General features: G+C 49.8%; 1 protein-coding gene across 1 annotated transcript in view; it reads right to left on the bottom strand.

Annotated features, from left to right (window-relative positions):
• Positions 1 to 661: 661 nt before the first annotated feature.
• Positions 662 to 22,722, bottom strand: part of ONECUT3 (one cut homeobox 3) — a 70,452-nt gene continuing 48,391 nt past the window's right edge. The window contains exon 2 of the mRNA XM_081895693.1: positions 662 to 3,787. Coding sequence (XP_081751819.1) covers positions 3,495 to 3,787 — 293 coding nt within the window. The 3' untranslated portion in view covers positions 662 to 3,494. The remainder of the gene's footprint in view (positions 3,788 to 22,722) is intronic.

The following is a 22,722-nucleotide window of genomic DNA, read 5'->3' as shown; positions in this document are numbered from 1 at the left end:
GGAACGAGGATAAGGAAGGTTGGGGGAGTTTGGGGGTGGGGGTGTTTAGATTCCACCACAAACCAGGCAAGGGGAACAAATCTTTGGTATCAGTTGTGATTCTCAAATCACGAAAAACTCGAAAACTCAAGTGAGGTAGCCTATATTTTTTTGGGTCTCACTACAAACGTCTTTTTTTTTTTTCACGCTTGGGGGCCAGTCGCTCGTTGACAGCTTCCTTGTCCTTAGGGTGCTCTCTTTATTTTTTTTAGCCAAGGTCAGGCCCCCCGTTTATTACCTTTCTTCTATTATTTTCTGGCGTGGCTTCTCAGCCCTTTAAATACTCCACAAAATCAGGTACGGAAATCCACTGTCTTCGCCCTCCATCGTCCGTTAGTGTCGACACATCACGACAAAGACAAGACAGGATTGGGGGGAATAGGGGGCGCTTGGAGAGAGGGGGGTGGACACTGGGCGGAGAGGGAAATATATATATATTTGCTTCCCTTATCCTTTCGCACCCTATCTTCCTCCTTTGGCAAAACACAGCTCTGCATTTGCTACTTTCCCCTCCTTCCGTCGTCTGTTTAGGTTGGTTCAACCATCTCTCCCCTTCTCACACCCTGATGGTCACACCCACTCAATAGATTGGGGCATAATTTTGGGGGTGGGTGGGTGGGTCTCTGGTTAAAGTTTCTTCTCTTTTCTTTTCAAAGTTCATCCTCCTTTCGAATCAAATAATATTATCCGATGGCGTGGCTTTCCTCCTTCTCCTCCTCGTCGTTCCAGAAGTCGCCTAACCGTGGATTCAACACTTCGCCTTCAACGTAAAGTGAACAGGGGGGGGGGAAAGACCTCCACACAGACCGTGCTATTTGTACCCGCATCAATTTGGTATTGTCCCATTAAAAAACCAAAAACAAGAAGACACACAGACACACGGACGCACAGACACACAAAGAAACCCCACGTTTACTGGGGAGGTGGCGAGGGGGAGATTCTCTTGCTCCCTGGGCTTTCTCGACGTCGTCTCCTCTTTGGCCCTTTGGGTTCAAACGTTGGGGAGGCTTGGCTCGCGAAAGCGTCCTTCGTCCTCTTTTGACCCCGCCATTGTCTCGTTTTATTTCGCCTTTGCAAGTCACTCGTGATTCGTGTTGCCGGCCCCTGTTGAGGACAACGCTCCTTCCAGAAATGAAGAAGAGAATCGTGGTGTATCTATCTTGTAATTATTATTATTTTTAAGGCAGGCTGTTAATTGGCACACATTCACCCATGCACACACTCAAATAGTCAGTTATCTTTCATACGTTGCCAGAGATCCATTTTTATTTTTTTTTTGAGCTTGTTGTAGAGTTTTTCTTTTTCCAGGAGCAGAGGGGTGGAATGGGGACAGGGGGTGGTTGAGAAGGAGGTTTGCATTTCTCGCCACCCACAATGTCGATCCGTACTTAAATATATCTCTATCTCTGTTCTGCAAGCAGATTCGCAATTGGGGCCTCCGTCCACCAATCCAGTTCTTATCATATCGGTCATTTCCCCACCTCTCTGTGTTGATAGCAGGATAAACGAGGCGGGGGCCTTGTGGGTACGCTGCGAGGAGATGGACAGAATCGGTCCAATCTGGGGCTCTCTTCTGGAATGAAACCAAGGTCAAGACAGAAGGCGAGACGGCGGTCCAGCGTCCGGAAAAAAGAACGGAAATCCTGTCATCTCCTTTCCTTTGGTTTCATTAAAGCTTTTCGTTTCTCTCTCTCTCTTTTTAAATACCCGAATTATGTACCTAAAATGTGCTTCGTGACCCGCTTATATTTTCTCTCTCTCGAGGTGACACAGTGCAACTTAGCTTTAGACCCCCCGCACGACTGATTCCGGGGGGGGGAGGAAGGGGGTATTTTTTCGTGTGAGTTGCTACTCTCCCTCTTCCTTTCCACACTTTGGCTTCGAATTCCTTTGAGAGGAACCATTGATAGAACAAGAACAACAAGTCTTCTCTTCGGCTGATTCTCCTACACTTTTTGGTTGCTCTATTTTTTTTCTTTTGGTAGACGTGAATCATGTTGTTGTGCAGTTGACCATTAGTTTTAGGGTGTATATTCATGGAGGGGTTGGTTTGGAGAGTAACGCCTTCTGTTCATGAGCTGCGTAGACGATGGGATGCAAGGAAGGGTGTTGAGCAGGTGAGTGGGGAACAAATGTGCGTGAGGACAGCATGGTAATGTTTTGGTGATGCTTGCAAAGATGGTTCTCCATGCTTTCCCCTTGTTGGTCCTACGAATGCCATACTCATTACTGGTTTTATTATTATTATTATTTTTAAAAACTTTCTCAGCCCCCTTAAGCATTTTTGGTTTGCAATCTGAGGAACACCCCATAAACGCCATTCATGCAGGCCGCCATTGATTCCACTCGCCCTTGCCTAGGATGCAACAGCTTGTCCCCAAACGAATTGCAAACCGTTCCCACGCGACACGGTCGTTTGCCTTTTCCCCGTCCCACATCCAAAAGGGCTGTTATCAGCTTCGCGACAGTGACCCTCATTTGAAATGGAGCTGTGGGGGCAGGGGCAGGGGTCTGGAAACTTGGGGGCTCAGCTGTGTCCTAGAATGCAAGACCATTGCTGGTGCCAAGGTAGCCATGACAGGAAAATAGACAGCTACCTAATACTGAGACAGACCATAGGTCCATTTCACTCAGCACTGTATACACTGACTGGCAACAGCTCTCTGGGGATTTCAGGCTGGGAATTTCCCCCAGCCATGCCTGCAGATGCCTGGTATTTATTTATTTTTTTGCATGCAAAGCTGATGCTTTACTATTGAAAGGTGAATGGTCTAGGGGTTGAAACCCAGGGACAGGGAAAGGGCAGAAGGAAGGTGTACCAGTTTGACATGGTTACTTGCCCTCCCAACAATTGCCCAGTGCTGGCCTGTGTTTAAGGCATCCAGCACACACTCAGTTGGCCAAGGCACCCACCGCCCCTCAGTGATATGGCTTTCTCCTCCCGCATAACGGGGACTTCAAAACAGACTTCCTTGAAAACGTCTGCAATTAAACCAGCCCCTTAATCCCCTTGCCCAGCCATCAGAATGGCACAACACCCTCTGGGGTGGGTGTTTGTTTGTTTGTTTGTTTGTTTGTTTGTTTATGGGGCAAGTGGCGTCTCTCACCTAAGCCAAAGATTTTGGGGGCTACTTGTGAGATGGTGCCAAGCAAGTGACCCTCTGCAAATCAGGCACCAGCTTTTAGATGGCGGGCGGAGGCAAGGGCTCTTGTGCATCTCAGACGCATGGCAGTTGTGCTTCTAAGATGCATGGATGCTCCCAGAGCTCTAGCAGCATCCCAATTGCACCTGGTGCGGATGGCTGTGCTTGAGTGGCTGGTTGCTCAAGGCGTGCGCATGGCGGTGAGGAGAAGGAAAGCCAGCATGGTGAAGGCGATGAGTTTTTTGGCTGCTGTGTGGTGTTGGACAAGAGGGGGGGAGATGTAGGGAGAGGGTGAGAAGAAGGAGGAGGAGATCATGCTTTGGAAAAAGTGCTTGTAGATGAAGAAGGAACCCCGGGGTTGGCGCCCGGGTCTTCCTGCCAACGGTTCATGCACCTCCGGCGAGCGTTCATGAAGAAGTTGCTAACGGTGTTGAGTTCCAGGCCCAGCTGCTGCGAGATGGTCATCTGCATCTCCTTAGAAGGCCGCTTGTTCTCCTTGAAGATGGCGATCAGGGTGCGGCGCTGGAGGTCCGTGAAGACGAGGCGCTGCTTCTTCGGCTGTAGGTTCCTGTCCTTCTGCTGCTCCTGCTCTTTACGTTTGCATGCTATATGTCATCGGAGGAGGAGGAAGGGGCCGGGAAGGAGGGAGGGGCAGGAAGAGGAAACAAAAGAACACAGCCATCAAACAAGATGCAGAACAATGCTTCTTCCAACTTTTCAGGGCGCCCTCCCCCATACAGAGGACAAAAAATCTGCTCTGACCTTTCCCCTGGCAAGAGAGCCCACCCCATAGATTGGTACTTCTGTGGTCTTTCATTAAGGCTACAGAGGAACCTCGGTTTCTGAACGTCTCGGAAGTCAAACACTTCGGCTTTCGGACACCGAAAACCCGGAAGCGACTGCGGTTTCCGAACGCTTTTCCGAAGCCGAACGTGACACGCGGCTCCCGTTTTGAGTTTTCCGTCAGCAAACGCTTCCGGAATCGACTGCTTCGGTTTTTGAACGTTTCGGAAGTCGGACGGCCAGTTGGTACGGGTTACATCCGAAAACCGAGGTTCCAATATATCTGTGTTCTGTATTCTTTTTTTTTAAGAATAAAAGATTCACCCAGTTTCCCCCATTTCTGCACCCTTGCCTACAGATGGTGCAAATCTTACATTTGGACAAAACCTCCTGCTTCTTTTGCAAACGGAGGACTAGGTGCCAACCTCTGAACAGTTATCAAACCCCTTGCTCAGCAGCCCATACGGTTTAACAATCCATCCCTCTTCTCAGAGATCTCTGGGAATTGGAGTTCTGCGAAGGGAATGGGGAGGGTTTCTTGATAAACTCTCAGCACCCTTAAACAAACTACCTCTCCCAGGATTCGTTGGAGGAGGAGGAGTACATGGCTGCTAAAGTGATATTATACAGTACTTTAAACAACCTTCAAGAGTTATCAATTCCAACCCCCGTGCAATGTAGGAACCACATCTAAAGATTCCCTGACAGATGGCCAACCAACCTCTGTCTTAAGACCTCCAAGGATGGAGAGTCTATCAACTTCCTAGAGAGTCCATTCCTAATGTTTAGCTGGAATATCCTTGCTCATCATTTGAACCCACTGGTTGTGGTCCCACCCCCTGGGGCAGCAGAAAACGAGCTTGCTCCATCTTCCAAATCTTCCCCTTCAGATACAGTGGTACCTCGGGTTACATACGCTTCAGGTTACAGACTCCGCTAACCCAGAAATAGTACCTCAGGTTGCTTCAGGATGAGAACAGAAATCGTGCTCTGGGGGTGCGGCGGCAGCAGGAGGCCCCATTAGCTGAAGTGGTGCTTCAGGTTAAGAACAGTTTCAGGTTAAGAACGGACCTCCGGAACGAATTAAGTACGTAACCAGAGGTACCACTGTATTGGAAGAGGGCTATCAAATCAGTCTTCTCTTCGCCAGGCTAAACATACCCACCTCCCTCAACTGTTCCTTATGACTTGGTTTCCAGACCTTTCTGGTGTGTAGTGCTGATGCGTCCTCTGTCTCCAAACATCATTAATAATTAGTATTAGTATGGATTTTAATTATTAGTATTTTTCTCTCTCTCTCTTCCTTTTTTTTTAAGGTTGGGCGACTCTCTCTCTCTCTCTCTCTCTCTCTCTCTCTCTCTCTCTCTCTCTCTCTTCTTTTTTTTTATTTTTTAAAGATTGGGCGAAGCTTTGGGTGTTTCTCAATCCAAAAACCCCCAGCAGAGGAATTAAAAAACCTACCCTATGACCATCAGATGCTTGCAAGGAAAACAAATAAAAGATATAAACCTTTTTGGCACATCAACAGGTAATATTTACTTATTATTTAAAAGTCATCTTTTTAAAAGTCATTTTTTTTATTAAAACACACACACACGAAAATTTCAGAAAGCTTAAAAAGGAAAGGGGTGAGGGGGGAAAACACACAAGATTCTCAAAATTAGAAGTTGGGTCAAAGCATTTGCGACAGGCAAACCACCCGCCACCAATTCCTTCATCCCTTCTCCCCAGCCCACAACCTCCCCCCCCCAGCAGCTTCCCATCAACTCCCAACAGACAAAATTGATTTGGTCATTGGTTTTCCATGTATGCATTGGTGTCACCAGTGTTCCCCAACCTGGGGCTGGGTGCCCCCAGGATATTCCAAGGGGGCCACAGGTGAAAATGTGTAATGGGTGAAACCAGAGGCATTTCTCCTGGGCATAGTCGGCCAACTGGTGCCTAAGAAGGACAGGGCGTTTTTTATGTATTCCACCACAGCAGCAAGGATTCCTTTAGCAAAGTATTGGAAGACACAAGATCTACCCACATTGGAAGAATGGCAGACGAAGGTGATTGACTATATGGGACTTGCGGAGATGACCGGCAGAATCCGTGACCAAGAAAAAGAGACAGTGGAAGAAGATTGGAAGAAATTTAAAGTATATCTTAAGAATTGTTGTAAAATTGATGAGTGCTAAAATGTCAAGGGAAAAGAAAATATTGAATTATAGCTGTAATTGATTAAGTATGAGAAGAAGCTAAAAAAGAAAATAAGTAATTAGACAATTGGTGTGAGGAGTTGTTGAAAAAATTTCAAAACAGGGATGCAGAAAAGGGGAGGTAAGGGGAAGTCTGAGAAGCAAGGTTTATGAAAAAGAGGTTTGAAATTATACATGTTTATGTGTTTTGTTTGTTTATGTTTTGTGTGTTGTTTTGTTTTTAAATCTGTGTTGAAAAAACCAATAAAAATTTATATAGATGATAGATAGATAGATAGATAGATAGATAGATAGATAGATAGATAGATAGATAGATATAGATATAAAAAAGAAAGAAAATGTGTAATGGGTTGGGCACAGCATGCTAGGGGGCCGCAGAAGGAAGTGAGAAATGCAGGGGGGAAGCATTTTTTTTTTAAAAAAAATCCTCATTGGCTGGTTATCCCCTTGGCCAGTCATAAGCGGGTAAGGGGATACTTCCTTGCAGATCCTTGGAGCAGTCCTGGTTTGTCGCTGGCACGAAAGGGCGATCACCGAGGCTCCCGTTTTGACCAGTAGACCCCACGATCCAGAACCACCAGTTCAGGTAAGTGCAGTTGGTTGCCAATGGGTAAGGCTGGGTGAGCCATAACTGCTTGTTGCTGCTGTCAGTACTGGGCCCGGGGGCAGCCTGGGCCTGACTCTGCAATCCACCCCAGCGCCTACTGGATCACGGCCTTCGGATGGTGCCAAGGGGCACAGGGCCCGCCGGCAGCGTCAGCCCAGCTCTACGAGGCACAGGGTGAAACCCACCCCAGTGCTCCTCCCAGTGGGGTTGTCTGCTGTCAGAGACTGGGCAGGCTGCCCACTGAACCAGCAAAAACAAATACAGTGGTGCCTCAGGTTACATACGCTTCAGGTTACATACGCTTCAGGTTACAGACTCCGCTAACCCAGAAATAGTGCTTCAGGTTAAGAACTTTGCTTCAGGATAAGAACAAAAATCGTGCTCCGGCAGCACAGCAGCAGCAGCAGCGGGAGGCCCCATTAGCTAAAGTGGTGCTTCAGGTTAAGAACAGTTTCAAGTTAAGTACAGACCTCTGGAATGAATTAAGTACTTAAACTGAGGTACCACTGCACTCCTTGTTGCCTTGGAGCTGTCCATGATGTCGCCTCAGGAGCAAGCGGCTCACTTGGAGCTCTCCGTGGTCCTGAAACACCAGACCTGCCTTGGAGCTCTCTGTGGTGCTGCCTCAGGAGCAAGCGGCTCACTTGGAGCTCTCCGTGGTCCTGAAACGCCCAACTTGTCTTGCTGCATGAGCTTCTTCATGGGACCAGAACAGGAGATGCCAGTCCTCCAAGATGTATGCTTCCTGAGATGTTTCTTACTGATCATGCCGAAGATCAGACTTAGAACATTCTGCATGCAAAGCTTGTATTCTGCCACTGAGCTATGGGTGCTGCGGGTGAACAAGGGGTACGTGGCTATGGGGGCGTGGATCCGGTGGCCTGTCGTGAGGAGGCCCTGCACTTTAAATTTTTACCACCGCCTGTGCTCAAGAGCCCTTTTCATGCTTTAGCCTTGCCTAGATGCCAGAATAAAGTCCCAGCCCAGGCAAACCATTTCAGCCTTTTCATTTTAGTATTTACTGAATTAATATACCATCCTTCGTTGAAAGATCTCAGGGCAGTTCACGGAATAAAATACATGCTAAAGCACAAGTAATACAACAAACCCACCCCCTTCCCACAGACATGTTTAAAAGGCTGTGGGAATATTGATTAGCTGGATGAAGAGTAACATTTTTGCCCGGCACCTAAAATATACCAGAAACTTGCCCAGGAAAGGGAGATTCTAGAAAAATGCAACCTGTGTTGCTGATGGAAGTAGTCCGACTCATGTAACACTTTGGTGACTAATCTACACACAATAATTGCTGTATTTTTTGCTCTATAAGACTCACTTTTTCCCTCCTAAAAAGTAAGGGGAGATGTGTGTGCGTCTTACGGAGCGAATGCAGGCTGCGCAGCTATCCCAGAAGCCAGAACAGCAAGAGGGATTGCTGCTTTCACTGCGCAGGGATCCCTCTTGCTGTTCTGGCTTCCGAGATTCAGAATATTTTTTTTTCTTGTTTTCCTCCTCCAAAAACTAGGTGCGTCTTGTGGTCTGGTGCGTCTTATAGAGCGAAAAATACGGTATGTGATGAAGGCACCAGGCGAACCTTCTGAACATGTGCAGAGTGTGTCCCCTGTTACAGCTGACGAAACCACCACCCTTCTTCGCGGGGTTACTCTCTGGACAGAGTGAATCCCAACATCTCTCATCTGAAGCACAGATACCAGTAAATCTCAGATAAATTCTTCCCTTCCTTTTGGAGGGGGGTTGGGACGGGATCTCTCCCTCCCTCCCTCCCTCCCTCCCTCCCTCCCTCCCTCCAAGAAGAGGCTTAACACTTAACATGTCCCTTTGCAATTCAATATAATTACAGCTCAGCAGAGCAGGAATCAATAGCTGCTGTAGTCGGATCTATACACAAGAGCACCACCAAAGCCTCTCTTCATATTTCTCATTCTTTGTGTATGACGGTCTAGGCAGCCTTGGTCTAGCTGTTCACAGGCTCCAGGGGGCATTTGTGTTGAAGGCCACTATGTTCCTCTGCTCAACAGACTCGCCGGGGTCTTCCCTCTTTGGCAAAAAGGTAGGATTAAATAACACGGTGAAGCTTCGCTTACAGCTCCAGCTGCAGGTGATTCTACTTAGAGTAGACTGGTTGAAAACAATGGTGACCAGGGCCAAGTCAATTCAGTGGGTCTGCTGCTGCAAATAGGACTTAGTTGGCCACAGCCTAATATCTATCTATCATCTATCTATCTATCATCTATCTATCATCTATCTATCTATCTATCATCTATCTATCTCAGAAAAACTCTTCACAAAGTTCAAGAGGTCAAGACACAAAGACTTTAGCAACTAATCCACACCTAATGACCCACCTAAGTGGTACTCAGGATATCACTCAAGAAATCACTCAAGATATCCCTCAAGTAATTAAGGAACAAAAGAAGAAAAGGCACACTAGCCTGGGAACTTCCTCTCTGCCCAGAACATTGGAGGCTATACACCACACCCCCTCAACAATATTTATAGGAACTCAAACACTGAGATCCTGCTCTGTTCCAGTAACAAGAAGCCGAAAGCACCAGCCTGAAGATGACGAGTGAGACCTCGTCGAAACGTCGCCTAGACACCCCAACTTTTACACGGGAAGACACCCGAGGACACCAAAACCTGCATCATCTATCTATCTATCTATCTATCTATCTATCTATCTATCTGTCACGGCCACCCAGGACTGGTCCCAGCTCACAAGAGACCTCACTCCGTTGCAGCTTATTTACAGGAAAAGTTTATTGAAGATTTCTGCTTCTCATACAGTTCAGCATTGTGGCCGTACGTCTGCCACGTTAGACCGCTGAAGTCCCCTCTGACTCCTCCCCTCTTCCGCACCAACTTAATAGCCTGGCTCTAGACCACCTCTTCCTCTCCTTTCTTTTCCGCAGGGTCTTCCTGCCCCCCTGGGTTCCCTCTCTCCGTGACTCGCCTGAGGCTGAATCCTCTGCCGCCTCTTCCCCCCTCTTTCTGGCTTTAGGGCCGGGCTCCTCCCCTGAGCTCTCTCCACTTCCGCGCGCCTCTACGTTTGAACTTGGCGCGCGTACGTTGCTGCTGACCTTTCTTTCGACCGCTACACCACCCCCTGCTCTGCTCTCCACCCTTTCCGGCTGAACACCCTGCTCCAACCCCCTCTCTCTGTTCTCTCCTAATCCTGCTCCCTCCGAGAGGCTGACGACTCCACCCCCTTTACTCCGTTCCGGCTGAGACGTCTCTTGCTTCCTCTGTCTTCCACTGGGCTCCTCTCCGCTTCTCCCTTCTCCTCCCCTTTGCTTGATTAAGGTAACCCCCTTTTGAGAATCCTCTGACTCGCTGCTCAGACTCGTGGATTCCCTCAGAATTCCGTCATCTTCTTCCTCATCCTTCTGCCCCTCCTCCCACTCGCTCTCCGTCTCCTCTGTCATCTCCTCCTCTCTCCCAGAAACCCTGACATCCATCCCCCCCTCGAAGCCCCCCCTTCCCCCCTCCCGCTCGCCGGGGACCGGTTGTGGAAACTGCGGCTCTTCGGGGGTAGGCTCAGGATACAGGTCGTCTACGTCAATGTTCTCCGCTGGCAGTTCTGTGTAAGCGTATTCGAAGTCGGGTTCTTCCCCCAAATGCTTCTCAGTCTCTGCTTCCATCGCTACTTCCTCCGGTGCTGCCCGCCAAGGACCTATCAGCCACCTCTTACGCCATTCCTCCTCTGGCTGCTCCTCCCACCAATAAGGGGTTTCCGTGTCCACCCCCGAGCACGATCCCCTGGGCGGGCTTGATTCTGGTGTTCTTTCCTCGGGGGAAGAGAAACCCCTGAACGTGCTATCTGACAATGTGGGTGTGAAAAGCCAGTCATCAAAGTACTCAGCTGGCATGGGTCTATGTGGGAAAAGTGCATGGAACTCTTCTTTCAAAAGGGGTTCGTCTAACTCGTAGCCTGGCACCCAACTATTAGCAGCGGCTGGTGTGCCCTCCCTGGCGAGAAAATATTCAACTCCCTCCTCCCCCCATCTCGAGTCCAGTATCTCTGTGACCTCGTTAAGAGGTCCTGGTCTTGGCGATTCCCCCCTCTCAGGCGCCCTCCTACGTGGCTCTGGGGGTGCTCCTGACTCTTGAAACCTGTGTGGGGTTTTGTAGGGAGTGAGCACCGACCTATGAAAGACCGGGTGCACCCTGGAACCTTCCGGAAGGGCTAGACGAAAAGCCACCGGATTGATCTTAGCCTCAACTTGATATGGCCCTAGCTGCCTGTGTCCTAACTTCTTCTTGGCCAATGACCTGGCCGGCATCGCGTGGGCTGCTAACCACACCCAGTCCCCAACCTGGATGTCCTCTCCCGCCCTCCTGTGCTTATCGGCCTGCACCTTATACGCCTGTTTTGCCAGCTCCAAATGTCTCCGCAGCTCCTCGTGCACCTCTTGCAACTCCGCTGCAAACTGGTCGGCATCTTGAGGCCCCCCCCCTCCTGGTGCCGCAAATCTCGGGAAGGTTCTGGGATGACGGCCATTGTTCGCGAAGAAAGGCGTCACCCCGGTGGAAGCGTGTTTCGTGTTGTTGTAGGCGAATTCAGCCATCGGCAGATAGTCCACCCACGCCGCAGGTCGCTGGTTGGCGTAGCACCGCAGGTACTGCTGCATGATCGCGTTGACCCTCTCCGCTTGACCGTTGGTTTGTGGATGCCTCGCCGATGTCAGGTTGATTTTGACGTGCAAGATGCCCAGAAGCTTTCGCCAGAAAGTGGAAACAAACTGGCGCCCCCTGTCGGACAAGACGGACTGCGGAAGTCCATGCACTCTGAAGACGTGATCGATGAAGAGCTTTGCGGTCTGTTCTGCCGTCGCCACCTTGGCACAAGGGATGAAGTGCGCCATCTTGGTGAACAAGTCCACCACCACTAACACCGCCGTCTTACCTCTGGAGCTGGGCAGGTCTGTAACAAAGTCCAACGCTACCCTCTCCCATGGTTGCTGCGGTGTCTCCAGCGGTTCTAGCAATCCCGCCTGCTTCTGGTGCACCGGTTTGGACCTCTGGCAGATATCACACCTGGCGACGTAGTCCGCCACCTCTCCTCTCATCTGGGGCCACCAAAAGTCTCTAGCCACCAACTCCATCGTCTTCTCTTTGCCGAAATGGCCTGCACTAGGGGCGTCATGCAACTGTTGCAGAACCTTGGCTCGAAGATCGTCGGTGGGCACGTAAAGGGCACCCTTACGAGTCAAAAGTCCATCTTGTAATTGAAACTCATCGGTGTGTCGCGACCCTCCGCGTAGCTCCTCCATCTTAGACTGTGCAAACTGATCCCTTTGCAACGCGCGTCGCACCGCGTCCAGGTCGACTGCGATGGTAGCGCACGTCCACGCCTGCGGTGCGAAAATGTGCTTTGCTGCGATTGGAGCTGCTTCCTCCAAGTATTGCGGCTTTCGGGACAGCGCGTCTGCAATAACATTGGAGTCTCCTGGGATGTATTCTATTTTGAAGTCGAAATCCGCAAAGAACTCCGCCCAGCGCATGTGTCGCTGGGTCTGCAACTTAGCCGTCCGCCAATACTCTAAGTTCTTGTGATCCGTGCGGACCTGCACCGTGTGCTTGGCTCCTATCAAGAAGTGTCGCCACGCTTTGAAAGCTGCATGAATGGCCAACAACTCCCTGTCCCATATGGTATAATTGCGCTCCGCCTTGCTGAGCTTCCGGGAGTAGAACGCACCCGGTCGCCAGTTGCCTTGTGAATCCTCTTGCAAAAGAACGGCCCCAACCGCTCTATCTGACGCATCGGTCTCTACCCGCATGGGTCTGCCGGGATTCACGTGGAGCAGCTGCTCTTCGGAGGCGAAAAGACCTTTAAGCGTCCGGAAGGACCGCTCCGCTTGTTCGGTCCAGACGAACTTCTTCTTCTTGGAACTGAGGGTGTCAGTGATCGCCGCCGTCGCGTTCGCAAAACCTTTAATAAACTTGCGGTAAAAATTGGCAAAGCCGATGAACCTCTGGACCTCTTTCCGATTTCGAGGGCTTTTCCAGTCCAACAGCGCTTGAACCTTAGCCCTGTCCATGGCCAGTCCCTCGTCGGACAACTTGTAGCCAAGGAAATCAACCTCTCTGACATCAAACTGGCACTTTTCCAACTTGGCGTACAGCCTGTGTTCCTTCAGCCTCTGCAGGACCTCCCTCACGTCCTTATCGTGATCCTCCGGCGATTCCGAGAAAATCAGGATATCGTCGAGAAAGCAGACACACTTCTTGTAGAGGAGACCTGCTAGCACGTGGTGCATAAATGCTTGAAAAACGTGGCTGCCATTTTGGAGGCCGAAAGGCATGACTCTGTATTCGTATGTGCCCAGAGGGGTGAACATGGCGGTCTTCCACTCATCCCCTTTCCGGATGCGGATGAGATTGTAAGCTCCACGTAGGTCCAGCTTGGTGAAAATCTTGCCCCTCCTGACGGTCGCTAAAAGGTCGTCAATCTTGGGCATGGGGAAAGCTTTGGGCTTAGTCAAGCTGTTGATGAACCTGTAATCCACTATAAGCCTTTTTTGGGGCGTGTCCTTCTTCTTCACAAAGAAAACAGGGCTGCCTCCCGCTGCTTTAGATTCCTGGATGAAACCTCGCTTGAGGTTATGGTCTATGAACTCCCGAAGCTCTTGCATTTCGTCCTCCGACATGGAGTACAGCTTGGCAGCAGGCAATTGCGCCCCTGGCACTAAATCAATCGCGCAGTCGTAAGGTCTATGAGGCGGCAACTTGTCAGCTTCCTTCTCACAGAAAACCTCCAAGAAGTCCTGGTACTTGTGAGGCACTGTTTGCACCATACCCAGATGCAATGGCTGCTCAGCTTCTCCTCCCTGATCGGTCTGAAAGCAATGCTGAGCACAATACGATGAACAAAAGTTGATCTGCCTCTGGTACCACGCAACCGCGGGACTGTGCCTCTCCAGCCAACTCATGCCTAACACGATGGGTGTGTCCGATAAGTGGGTGACATTGAAACTAATAAGCTCTCGATGGTTGCCAATCTGCATCATCATGGGAGGGGTTTGCTGCACCACTTGCCCCCCCAGCAACTTCCTGCCGTCCACCGTGACCACGTTCAGAGGCGTCGTTGCAGGCAGGAGCGCCATGTTGTGCTGCTTAACGAACTGCAGTCCCATGAAGTCGGCGTTGCTTCCCGAATCGATCGTTATTGGAACCTCGAGGAGTCTCCCATCAGGCACCTGGAGTGTTGCTGTGAGCAGAACTGCCGGTTTGGGAGGCAAAGGGTCCACGCTCTGCAGTGATGCTGGGGGCTTGTCTACAGATCCGCCTGGCTGAGCCCCAGTAGCTCTGCTTCCAGCCAGGCACTGTCGTTTCCCTGAAGCTGCTCCCCTGGTTGCACCTCTGCTGTTACAGTTGCCAGCGCCGCAGTGTGCTTCTGGAGCCTCTGGGGGCACTCTTTCGCCATGTGGTGCGCACTGTCACAGATGTAACACTTCCTGGTTCCTCTAGGAGGCTGCGCTTTGGCTGCACCAGGGACAGGGCTCTGGGATGGCTTCTGAGCCCTAGCACCACCAATCTCCATTGGCTCCTCTCTGTCCTTCCCCATTGGCGAGGGGTGCGCACGGCTGAAGTCCCTGTGCACAAAAGGGAGAGTCCTTGCTTGCGCACGCGCTTGGGGCCCGTCCTCCTCGTGCCACGGACGCCCCTCATGTCGAATTCCAAGAGCTAAAGCCCGTTGCACCACGTCTTCTAGGGTCTGGGGTCTGTCCCCCCTAGCGATCTCATCCTTGATGGGGGGGCTCAATCCCTCCCAAAAAAGATCTCTGACCGGTTTACTGTCCTTTGGCCAATCTAAGGCGGTGAGCAATGCAAAAAATTTAGAGTGGTATTGGCGCACAGTCGCTTTCCCCTGCCTCAGCCCGTGCATTTGACGGCGCGCAATGTCCACATCCACAGAGGATTGAAAACAAGAATCCATCGCTTTGATGAACGCAGTTGAATCGCGACGGGCCGGTCCATCTTCGCGCCACAAATTGCGTAGCCAAGCCCTGGCCTCCCCATGCAGGTGCGAAACAATGAACCCCACTCTCTCCTCCTCATCTTTAAAATCGTGACGGAGTAAGTGCAGTGCATATACAACGTCCGCTCTGAAATTGGGATAGTCTTGCAAGTTGCCATTAAAATGCGGAACTAGGGCACCCCCCCTTCGTCCAAGCGCAATGCCCTCCGCTCTGGATCCTGGGGCCCCCGCCTTGTCCGCGCGCTCCCACCTTGCCTGCAAATCCTGGCACGTCTTCTCCAAGTCGTCATTCTTCTTCTGCGAAGCAATGACTGCCGATGTGAGAGCGGTAACCTGATCCCGCAGTGCAACCAGCTGCTCCTCAGCGCTCATGGCTGCTCCCGTTCGTGAGCTTCGCAAAAAAAAATTTTTGCTTTCAGAGAGGGGACTTACTGTCACGGCCACCCAGGACTGGTCCCAGCTCACAAGAGACCTCACTCCGTTGCAGCTTATTTACAGGAAAAGTTTATTGAAGATTTCTGCTTCTCATACAGTTCAGCATTGTGGCCGTACGTCTGCCACGTTAGACCGCTGAAGTCCCCTCTGACTCCTCCCCTCTTCCGCACCAACTTAATAGCCTGGCTCTAGACCACCTCTTCCTCTCCTTTCTTTTCCGCAGGGTCTTCCTGCCCCCCTGGGTTCCCTCTCTCCGTGACTCGCCTGAGGCTGAATCCTCTGCCGCCTCTTCCCCCCTCTTTCTGGCTTTAGGGCCGGGCTCCTCCCCTGAGCTCTCTCCACTTCCGCGCGCCTCTACGTTTGAACTTGGCGCGCGTACGTTGCTGCTGACCTTTCTTTCGACCGCTACACCACCCCCTGCTCTGCTCTCCACCCTTTCCGGCTGAACACCCTGCTCCAACCCCCTCTCTCTGTTCTCTCCTAATCCTGCTCCCTCCGAGAGGCTGACGACTCCACCCCCTTTACTCCGTTCCGGCTGAGACGTCTCTTGCTTCCTCTGTCTTCCACTGGGCTCCTCTCCGCTTCTCCCTTCTCCTCCCCTTTGCTTGATTAAGGTAACCCCCTTTTGAGAATCCTCTGACTCGCTGCTCAGACTCGTGGATTCCCTCAGAATTCCGTCATCTTCTTCCTCATCCTTCTGCCCCTCCTCCCACTCGCTCTCCGTCTCCTCTGTCATCTCCTCCTCTCTCCCAGAAACCCTGACACTATCTATCTATCATCTATCTATCTATCTATCTATATATCGCCTAATCTCTCTCTCTCTCTCTCTCTCTCTCTCTCTCTCTCTCAATTATCTATCATCTCTGTCTGTCTGTCTGTCTATCATCTATCTATCTATCTATCAATCATCTATCTATCTATCCATCTATCTATATCAGTGTTTTTCAGCCACTGTTCCGCGGCACACTAGTGTGCCGCGAGATGTTGCCTGGTGTGCCGTGGGAAAAATTGAAAAATTCGAAGATTTAAAAATAAAGTATTTTATAATTTTTCATATTTCTGTTTACTTACTATTTCATAATAAAGTAATTATAAAATACTTTCTTTGTGTTTATTTGATTCCTATTCAAGAGAATTACTTTATATATAGTCAATATAGGCACAGAGTTAAATTTTTTAACATTTTCTAATGGTGGTGTGCCTCGTGATTTTTTTCATGAAACAAGTGTGCCTTTGCCCAAAAAAGGTTGAAAAACACTGATCTATATCATCTATCTATCTATCATCTATATCATCTATCTATCATCTATCTATCTATCTATCTATCTATCTATCTATCTATCTATCTATCCGCTCTCTCTCTCTGCTCTTGCCAACCTAGCAGTTCAAAAGCACATCAAAGTGCAAGTAGATAAATAGGTACCGCTCTGGCGGGAAGGTAAACGGCATTTCCGTGCGCTGCTCTGGTTCGCCAGAAGCGGCTTAGTCCTGCTGGCCACATGACCCGGAAGCTGTACGCCGGCTCCCTCGTCCAATAAAGCGAGATGAGCGTCGCAACCCCAGAGTCGGCCACGACTGGACCTAACGGTCAAGGGTCCCTTTACCCTTTTTACCAGGAACATGCAATTCAATCTGAGACAGATTGAATTGTATCATAGCGAGAGGCTCACACGAGCCTGCAACCAGTTCTCTGCTGTGCCTGTAAAAAGGGGGATATAACTCTGCTCCATAAAGGAACTTGATAGCGCAAGTTAGGAAGGATATTTCCACCCTGAACATTCCCACAACTGGCTGTGACTCTCCAGAGTCTCCGGGTCAGAGATGCTGGGGACTGACTCTGACACCATCTGCGTGCAGCATGCAGGCTCCACCGCGAAGCCAACCTCTCTCTACTCTTCACAAACCTGCCTTGCACAAAACAACGGTCTGCTGTCCTCCATCTCCCTCGGTTCTTTCTTCTGCAAGTGTCCGGTCAAAGAAGAGAAAGAAGAAAAGTAAAGGGGGAGTGGAGAGGAGAAGAATTGTTTCTGAAAAGAAGGGGGCATGTAATGGGGGAATGGAGGCGGGCTGCCATTGATAGGTGGCGGTTGTCTCTCCCTCTCAGCATTTCGGTGACTAAATATACCTGATGCCTCCCTGCAGGGTGAAGGTGCTGAGAGACCCAGCACCAGTTTCCCCATTGTAGCCCTAAATGCATCTGTTTATGCTCAGCTCCCTTTGCAACGCAACCTGCAATTTTCTGCCCTGCACACAGACACACACATGCATGCAATTGCATGGCTATTACTCAAGCGCCGGCAATTTAGGCAAACGACAAAAGGTTGGCGACACGAGGTGGGCTGGCTCCGCTTGTTCGTTAACAAGAGAGGGTGTTTTTTGTTCCGCGTGTTGACAGCAACAACACAGCGGTTTTTGCACAAGGGCGAAGACTCCTGCAAGCAATGGGAGTGCGTGGCGGATCAATGACCGTGAGACCGAGGCCCGATCATAGAATCGTGGAGCTGTAGACTTGGAAGAGACACACACACACCAGGGTCATTTAGACCCTGCAATACAGGAATCGCAACTAGAAAATGCTCTGACGTAAAAAGGACCCTGGACGGTTAAGTCCAGTCAAAGGCGACTATGGGGTTGCGTTTCTCATCTCGCTTTCAGGCTGAGGGAGTCGGCGTTTGTCCACAGACAGCTTTCCGGGTTGTGTGGCCAGCAGGACTAAACTGCTTCTGGTGCATGGCGGAAACCAGAGCGCACAGAAACGCTGTTTACCTTCCCGCAGCAGTGGTACCTATTTATCTACTTGCGCTGGCGTGCTTTTGAACTGCTAGGTTGGCAGGAGCTGGGGCAGAGCAACGGGAGCTCACCCCGTCATTGCGGGGATTCGAACCGCCGACGTGCCGATCAGCAAGCTTAAGAGGGATTCCTGTAAGCCCATCTAAGTTGAAAGCATTCTGAGCTGCCACAATCCTGTTGCGATGTATTCTGCTGCCACCAGGTGGAACTATGGCTTCATCTGCAAACTAGGCTCTTTCGCTTAGAGCCATTCACAAACTGACCTCTCAAAATCCACTAGCCAGAAAAAAATTGGGAAAACAGAGGAGGTGGGAGTAACAATTTCACCCGATTTCTCCAGGATTGAGGAGAAATTCTTAGACAGTTTCTCAGGGCCAGGGCTCACCATTGGGAGTGCGGGAGGTGCACAGATTATTTTTTCCTCTCACCCTAAGAATTCTTATTTTTTGCTACACGAGTGCATCACAGGAGAAATGTTGGAGGGGATGGAACAGGACGTCCCTATTTTCATGGGAGAAACGTTGGAGGGGATGGAATAGGACGCCCCTATTTTCATGGGAGAAACGTTGGAGGGGATGGAATAGGACGTCCCTCTTTTCAGGGGAGAAACGTTGGAAGGGATGGAATAGGACGTCCCTATTTTCACTGGAGAAACGTTGGAGGGGATGGAATAGGACGTCCCTCTTTTCACTGGAGAAACGTTGGAGGGGATGGAATAGGACGTCCCTATTTTCACTGGAGAAACGTTGGAGGGGATGGAATAGGACGTCCCTCTTTTCACTGGAGAAACGTTGGAAGGGATGGAATAGGACGTCCCTATTTTCAGGGGAGAAGCGTTGGAGGGGATGGAATAGGACGTCCCTATTTTCACTGGAGAAACGTTGGAAGGGATGGAATAGGACGTCCCTATTTTCACTGGAGAAACGTTGGAGGGGATGGAATAGGACGTCCCTCTTTTCACTGGAGAAACGTTGGAGGGGATGGAATAGGATGTCCCTATTTTCACTGGAGAAACGTTGGAAGGGATGGAATAGGATGTCCCTATTTTCACTGGAGAAACGTTGGAGGGGATGGAATAGGACGTCCCTATTTTCACTGGAGAAACGTTGGAGGGGATGGAATAGGACGTCCCTCTTTTCACTGGAGAAACGTTGGAGGGGATGGAATAGGACGTCCCTATTTTCACTGGAGAAACGTTGGAGGGGATGGAAAAGGACGTCCCTCTTTTCACTGGAGAAACGTTGGAAGGGATGGAATAGGACGTCCCTATTTTCAGGGGAGAAGCGTTGGAGGGGATGGAATAGGACGTCCCTATTTTCACTGGAGAAACGTTGGAAGGGATGGAATAGGACGTCCCTATTTTCACTGGAGAAACGTTGGAGGGGATGGAATAGGATGTCCTTATTTTCATGGGAGAAATGGTGGAGGGGATGGAATAGGACGTCCCTATTTTCAGGGGAGAAACGTTGGAGGGGATGGAATAGGACATCCCTATTTTCAGGGGAGAAATGTTGGAGGGGATGGAATAGGACGTCCCTATTTTCAGGGGAGAAACGTTGGAGGGGATGGAAAAGGACGTCCCTATTTTCAGGGGAGAAACGTTGGAGGGGATGGAATAGGACGTCCCTATTTTCAGGGGAGAAGCGTTGGAGGGGATGGAGTTATGCAACCCTTGAGCCAAAGAGATAGGTAACTGTTTAGAAGACATCTGAAGGCAGCCCTTAGAGGGAAGTATTAAAATGTTTGATGTTTTATTACATTTTTATGTATGTTGGAAGCCACACAGAGTGGCTGGGGCAACCCAGTCAAATGGACGGGGTATAAATAATAATAAAAATTATTATTATTATTATTATTGAATAGGACGTCCCTATTTTGATCAGAGAAGTGTTGGCGGTTATGCTACTGCAGGATAGATAGGTGATAGAATATCTGGGTTCTGTTCCAGCAACTCTACTTCCTTTTACTATCCTCTGTCAGAGACAGGGTACTGGGTTAGAGAGACCTGCAAGCCATGCTTTCAGGATTGGTTCCCTTAGAGAAGTGGGAGCCCTTTGTGATTGGTATGCAGCCGGCATGCCCTGAGCTCCCGCGCTCTCCCAAGCAGACTGTCTGCAGCGACGCAAATTAAATCTTCCTCTGAACTCTGCAAATTAGGATGTAAGACAATACAAAAGGCTCCTGCCGCGGAATCTATTTTCGCCTCTCTCTTTTTTGGGGTGGGGTGGGAGAACTTACTCATCTAAGAAAAGGGGAGGAAGGAAGGAAGGAAGGAAGGAAGGAAGGAAGGAAGGAAGGAAGGAAGGAAGGAAGGAAGGAAGGAAGGAAGGAAGGAAGGAAGGAAGGAAGGAAGGAAGGAAGGAAGGAAGGACTTCTGTAGACAAGTTTGGCATAATATTCACATGGCTGAGTATCATTCCGCACAATGCATTTTGTATGATACCCGGATTTACATATAAGCTAAACAAGGTTATATGTCACCACTCTTTTCGCGGGGCTCCGCCAAAATAAAGGAAAATAACCTGGATGTACATTTCCAAAATATAAGATAACAAACAAAATAAATAAAACCTACACATAGCGATAGTGTTTTGTAGGCTCCTGTTTGTTGTGTGCAAATGGCTTTAGATACCTGTTAGGTCCATAAATTACCCAGCACAATTCAAAGTGTTGGTGCCGACCTTGAAAGCCCTAAATGGCCTCGGTCCAGTATATCTGAAGGAGCGTCTCCACTCCCACCATCCACCCCGGACACTGGGGTCCTCCTCCCGAGGGCCTTCTGGCGGTTCCCTCCCTGCAAGAAGGGAGGTTACAGGGAACCAGGCAGAGGGCCTTCTCGGTGGTGGCACCCTCTCCCATCAGATGTCAAGGAAATAAACAACTACCTGACTTTTAGAAGACATCTGAAGGCAGCCCTGTTTAGAGAAGCTTTTAATGTTTGATGCCTTACTGTATTTTAATATTTTGTTGGGAGCTGCCCAGAGTGGCTGGGGAAACCCAGCCAGATGGGCAGGGTATAAATAATAATAAAATAATAATAATAATAATAATAATAATAATAATAATAATAATAATAATAATAATTCTATTTGCCCCATGTCTGTTTCAGTTTATTGGTTAATTTTCCCAGTAAGGCTGTTTCCCATGCTATTCGGTACCATTGTTGTTGTTGTTGTTTAGTCATTTAGTCGTGTCCGACTCTTCGTGACCCCCTGGACCAGAGCACGCCAGGCCCTCCTGTCTTCCACTGCCTCCCGCACTTTGGTCAAACTCATGCTAGTAGCTTCGAGAACGCTGTCCCACCATCTCATCCTCTGTCGCCCCCTTCTCCTTGTGCCCTCCATCTTTCCCAACATCAGGGTCTTATTCAGTACCATTGGTCCATGCTTACTCCTGACAGCTCTCTGCAGTGCCTCGTTCTTTTCTTCACTCTCGCCATTCTCCTTTCCCTCCCTCGCCTCCTTTCACTCTCAATATCTTCTTCTAAACCAGCCCCAGCTAATGCGATGGGAGCCAATTGCTCCTAATAAACTGCCACAGTAACACAACCTGGCAGGGGAGAGTCGGCGACGATGCCAGAGGGTACCTGGAGAAACCAAGTGACAGCTCAATTTGTACCTGGTGTGAGGAGGAGGAGGAGAGAGGCAAGGAGAAGGATAGATGGAGACACAGAAGAGGCTCTCTAAATGGAAAGAAGTTGGACAGAACCACTAGTCACCCATTTTCAGGGACAGTTCAAACACCCTCCTGCTATTAAAAAAAACATAGTACAGGTGACTAGGTTTTACTCACAGAATCATAGAATTGCACAGCAATAATAATAATAATTTATTATTTATACCCCACCCATCTGGCTGGGTTTCCCCAGCCACTCTGGGCAGCTCCCAACAGAATATTAAAGACACCATAAAATATCAAACATTAAAAAACTTCCCTAAACAGGGCTGCCTTCAGATGTCTTTTAAAAGTCAGGTAGTTGTTTATTTCCTTGACATTTAATGGGAAGGTGTTCCACAGGGAGGGCGCCACCACCGAGAAGGCCCTCTGCCTGGTTCCCTGTAACCTCGCTTCTTGCAGGGAACTGCCAGAAGACCCTTGGGAGATGGACCCTGGTGTCCGGGGTGGAGACGCTCCTTCAAGTATACTGGGCTGAGGTAATTTAGGGCTTTCAAGGTCAGCACCAACACTTTGAATTGTGCCCAGAAACGTCCTGGGAGCCAATGTAGGTCTTTCAGGACCGGGGTTATGTGGTCTCAGCAGCCATTCCCAGTCCCCAGTTTGGCTGCCGCATTCTGAATTAGTTGCAGTTTCTAGGTCACCTTCCAAGGTAGTCCCACGGAGAGCGCATGGCAGTAATCCAAGCGGGAGATAACCAGAGCATGCACCACTCTGGCGACGCAGTCTGTGGGCAGGTGGGGTCTCATCCTGCATACCAGATGGAGCTGGGAGACAGCGGCCCTGGACACAGAGTTGACCTGCGCCTCCATGGACATCTGTGAGTCCAAGATGACTCCCAGGCTGCGCACCTGGTCCTTTGGGGGCACAGCTACCCCATTCAGGACCAGGGAGTCCCCTCCACCCCTCCACCCCCTGTCCTCCAAAAACAGTACTTCTGTCTTGTCAGGATTCAACCTCAATCTAATCGCAACTTCTGGACCAGCTGCAAAGGGCAGCCCCACGAAAAGCACATTACAGCAGTCAAGAGCATACCAGGATTTGAAT

The sequence above is a fragment of the Podarcis melisellensis genome (genome assembly GCF_964234715.1).
Source record: "Podarcis melisellensis genome assembly, chromosome: 18".
In the NCBI taxonomy this organism is placed as follows: Eukaryota; Metazoa; Chordata; class Lepidosauria; order Squamata; family Lacertidae; genus Podarcis; species Podarcis melisellensis.
Note: the sequence above shows the minus strand (reverse complement) of the source record. Positions and strands in the feature narration are given on the sequence as shown.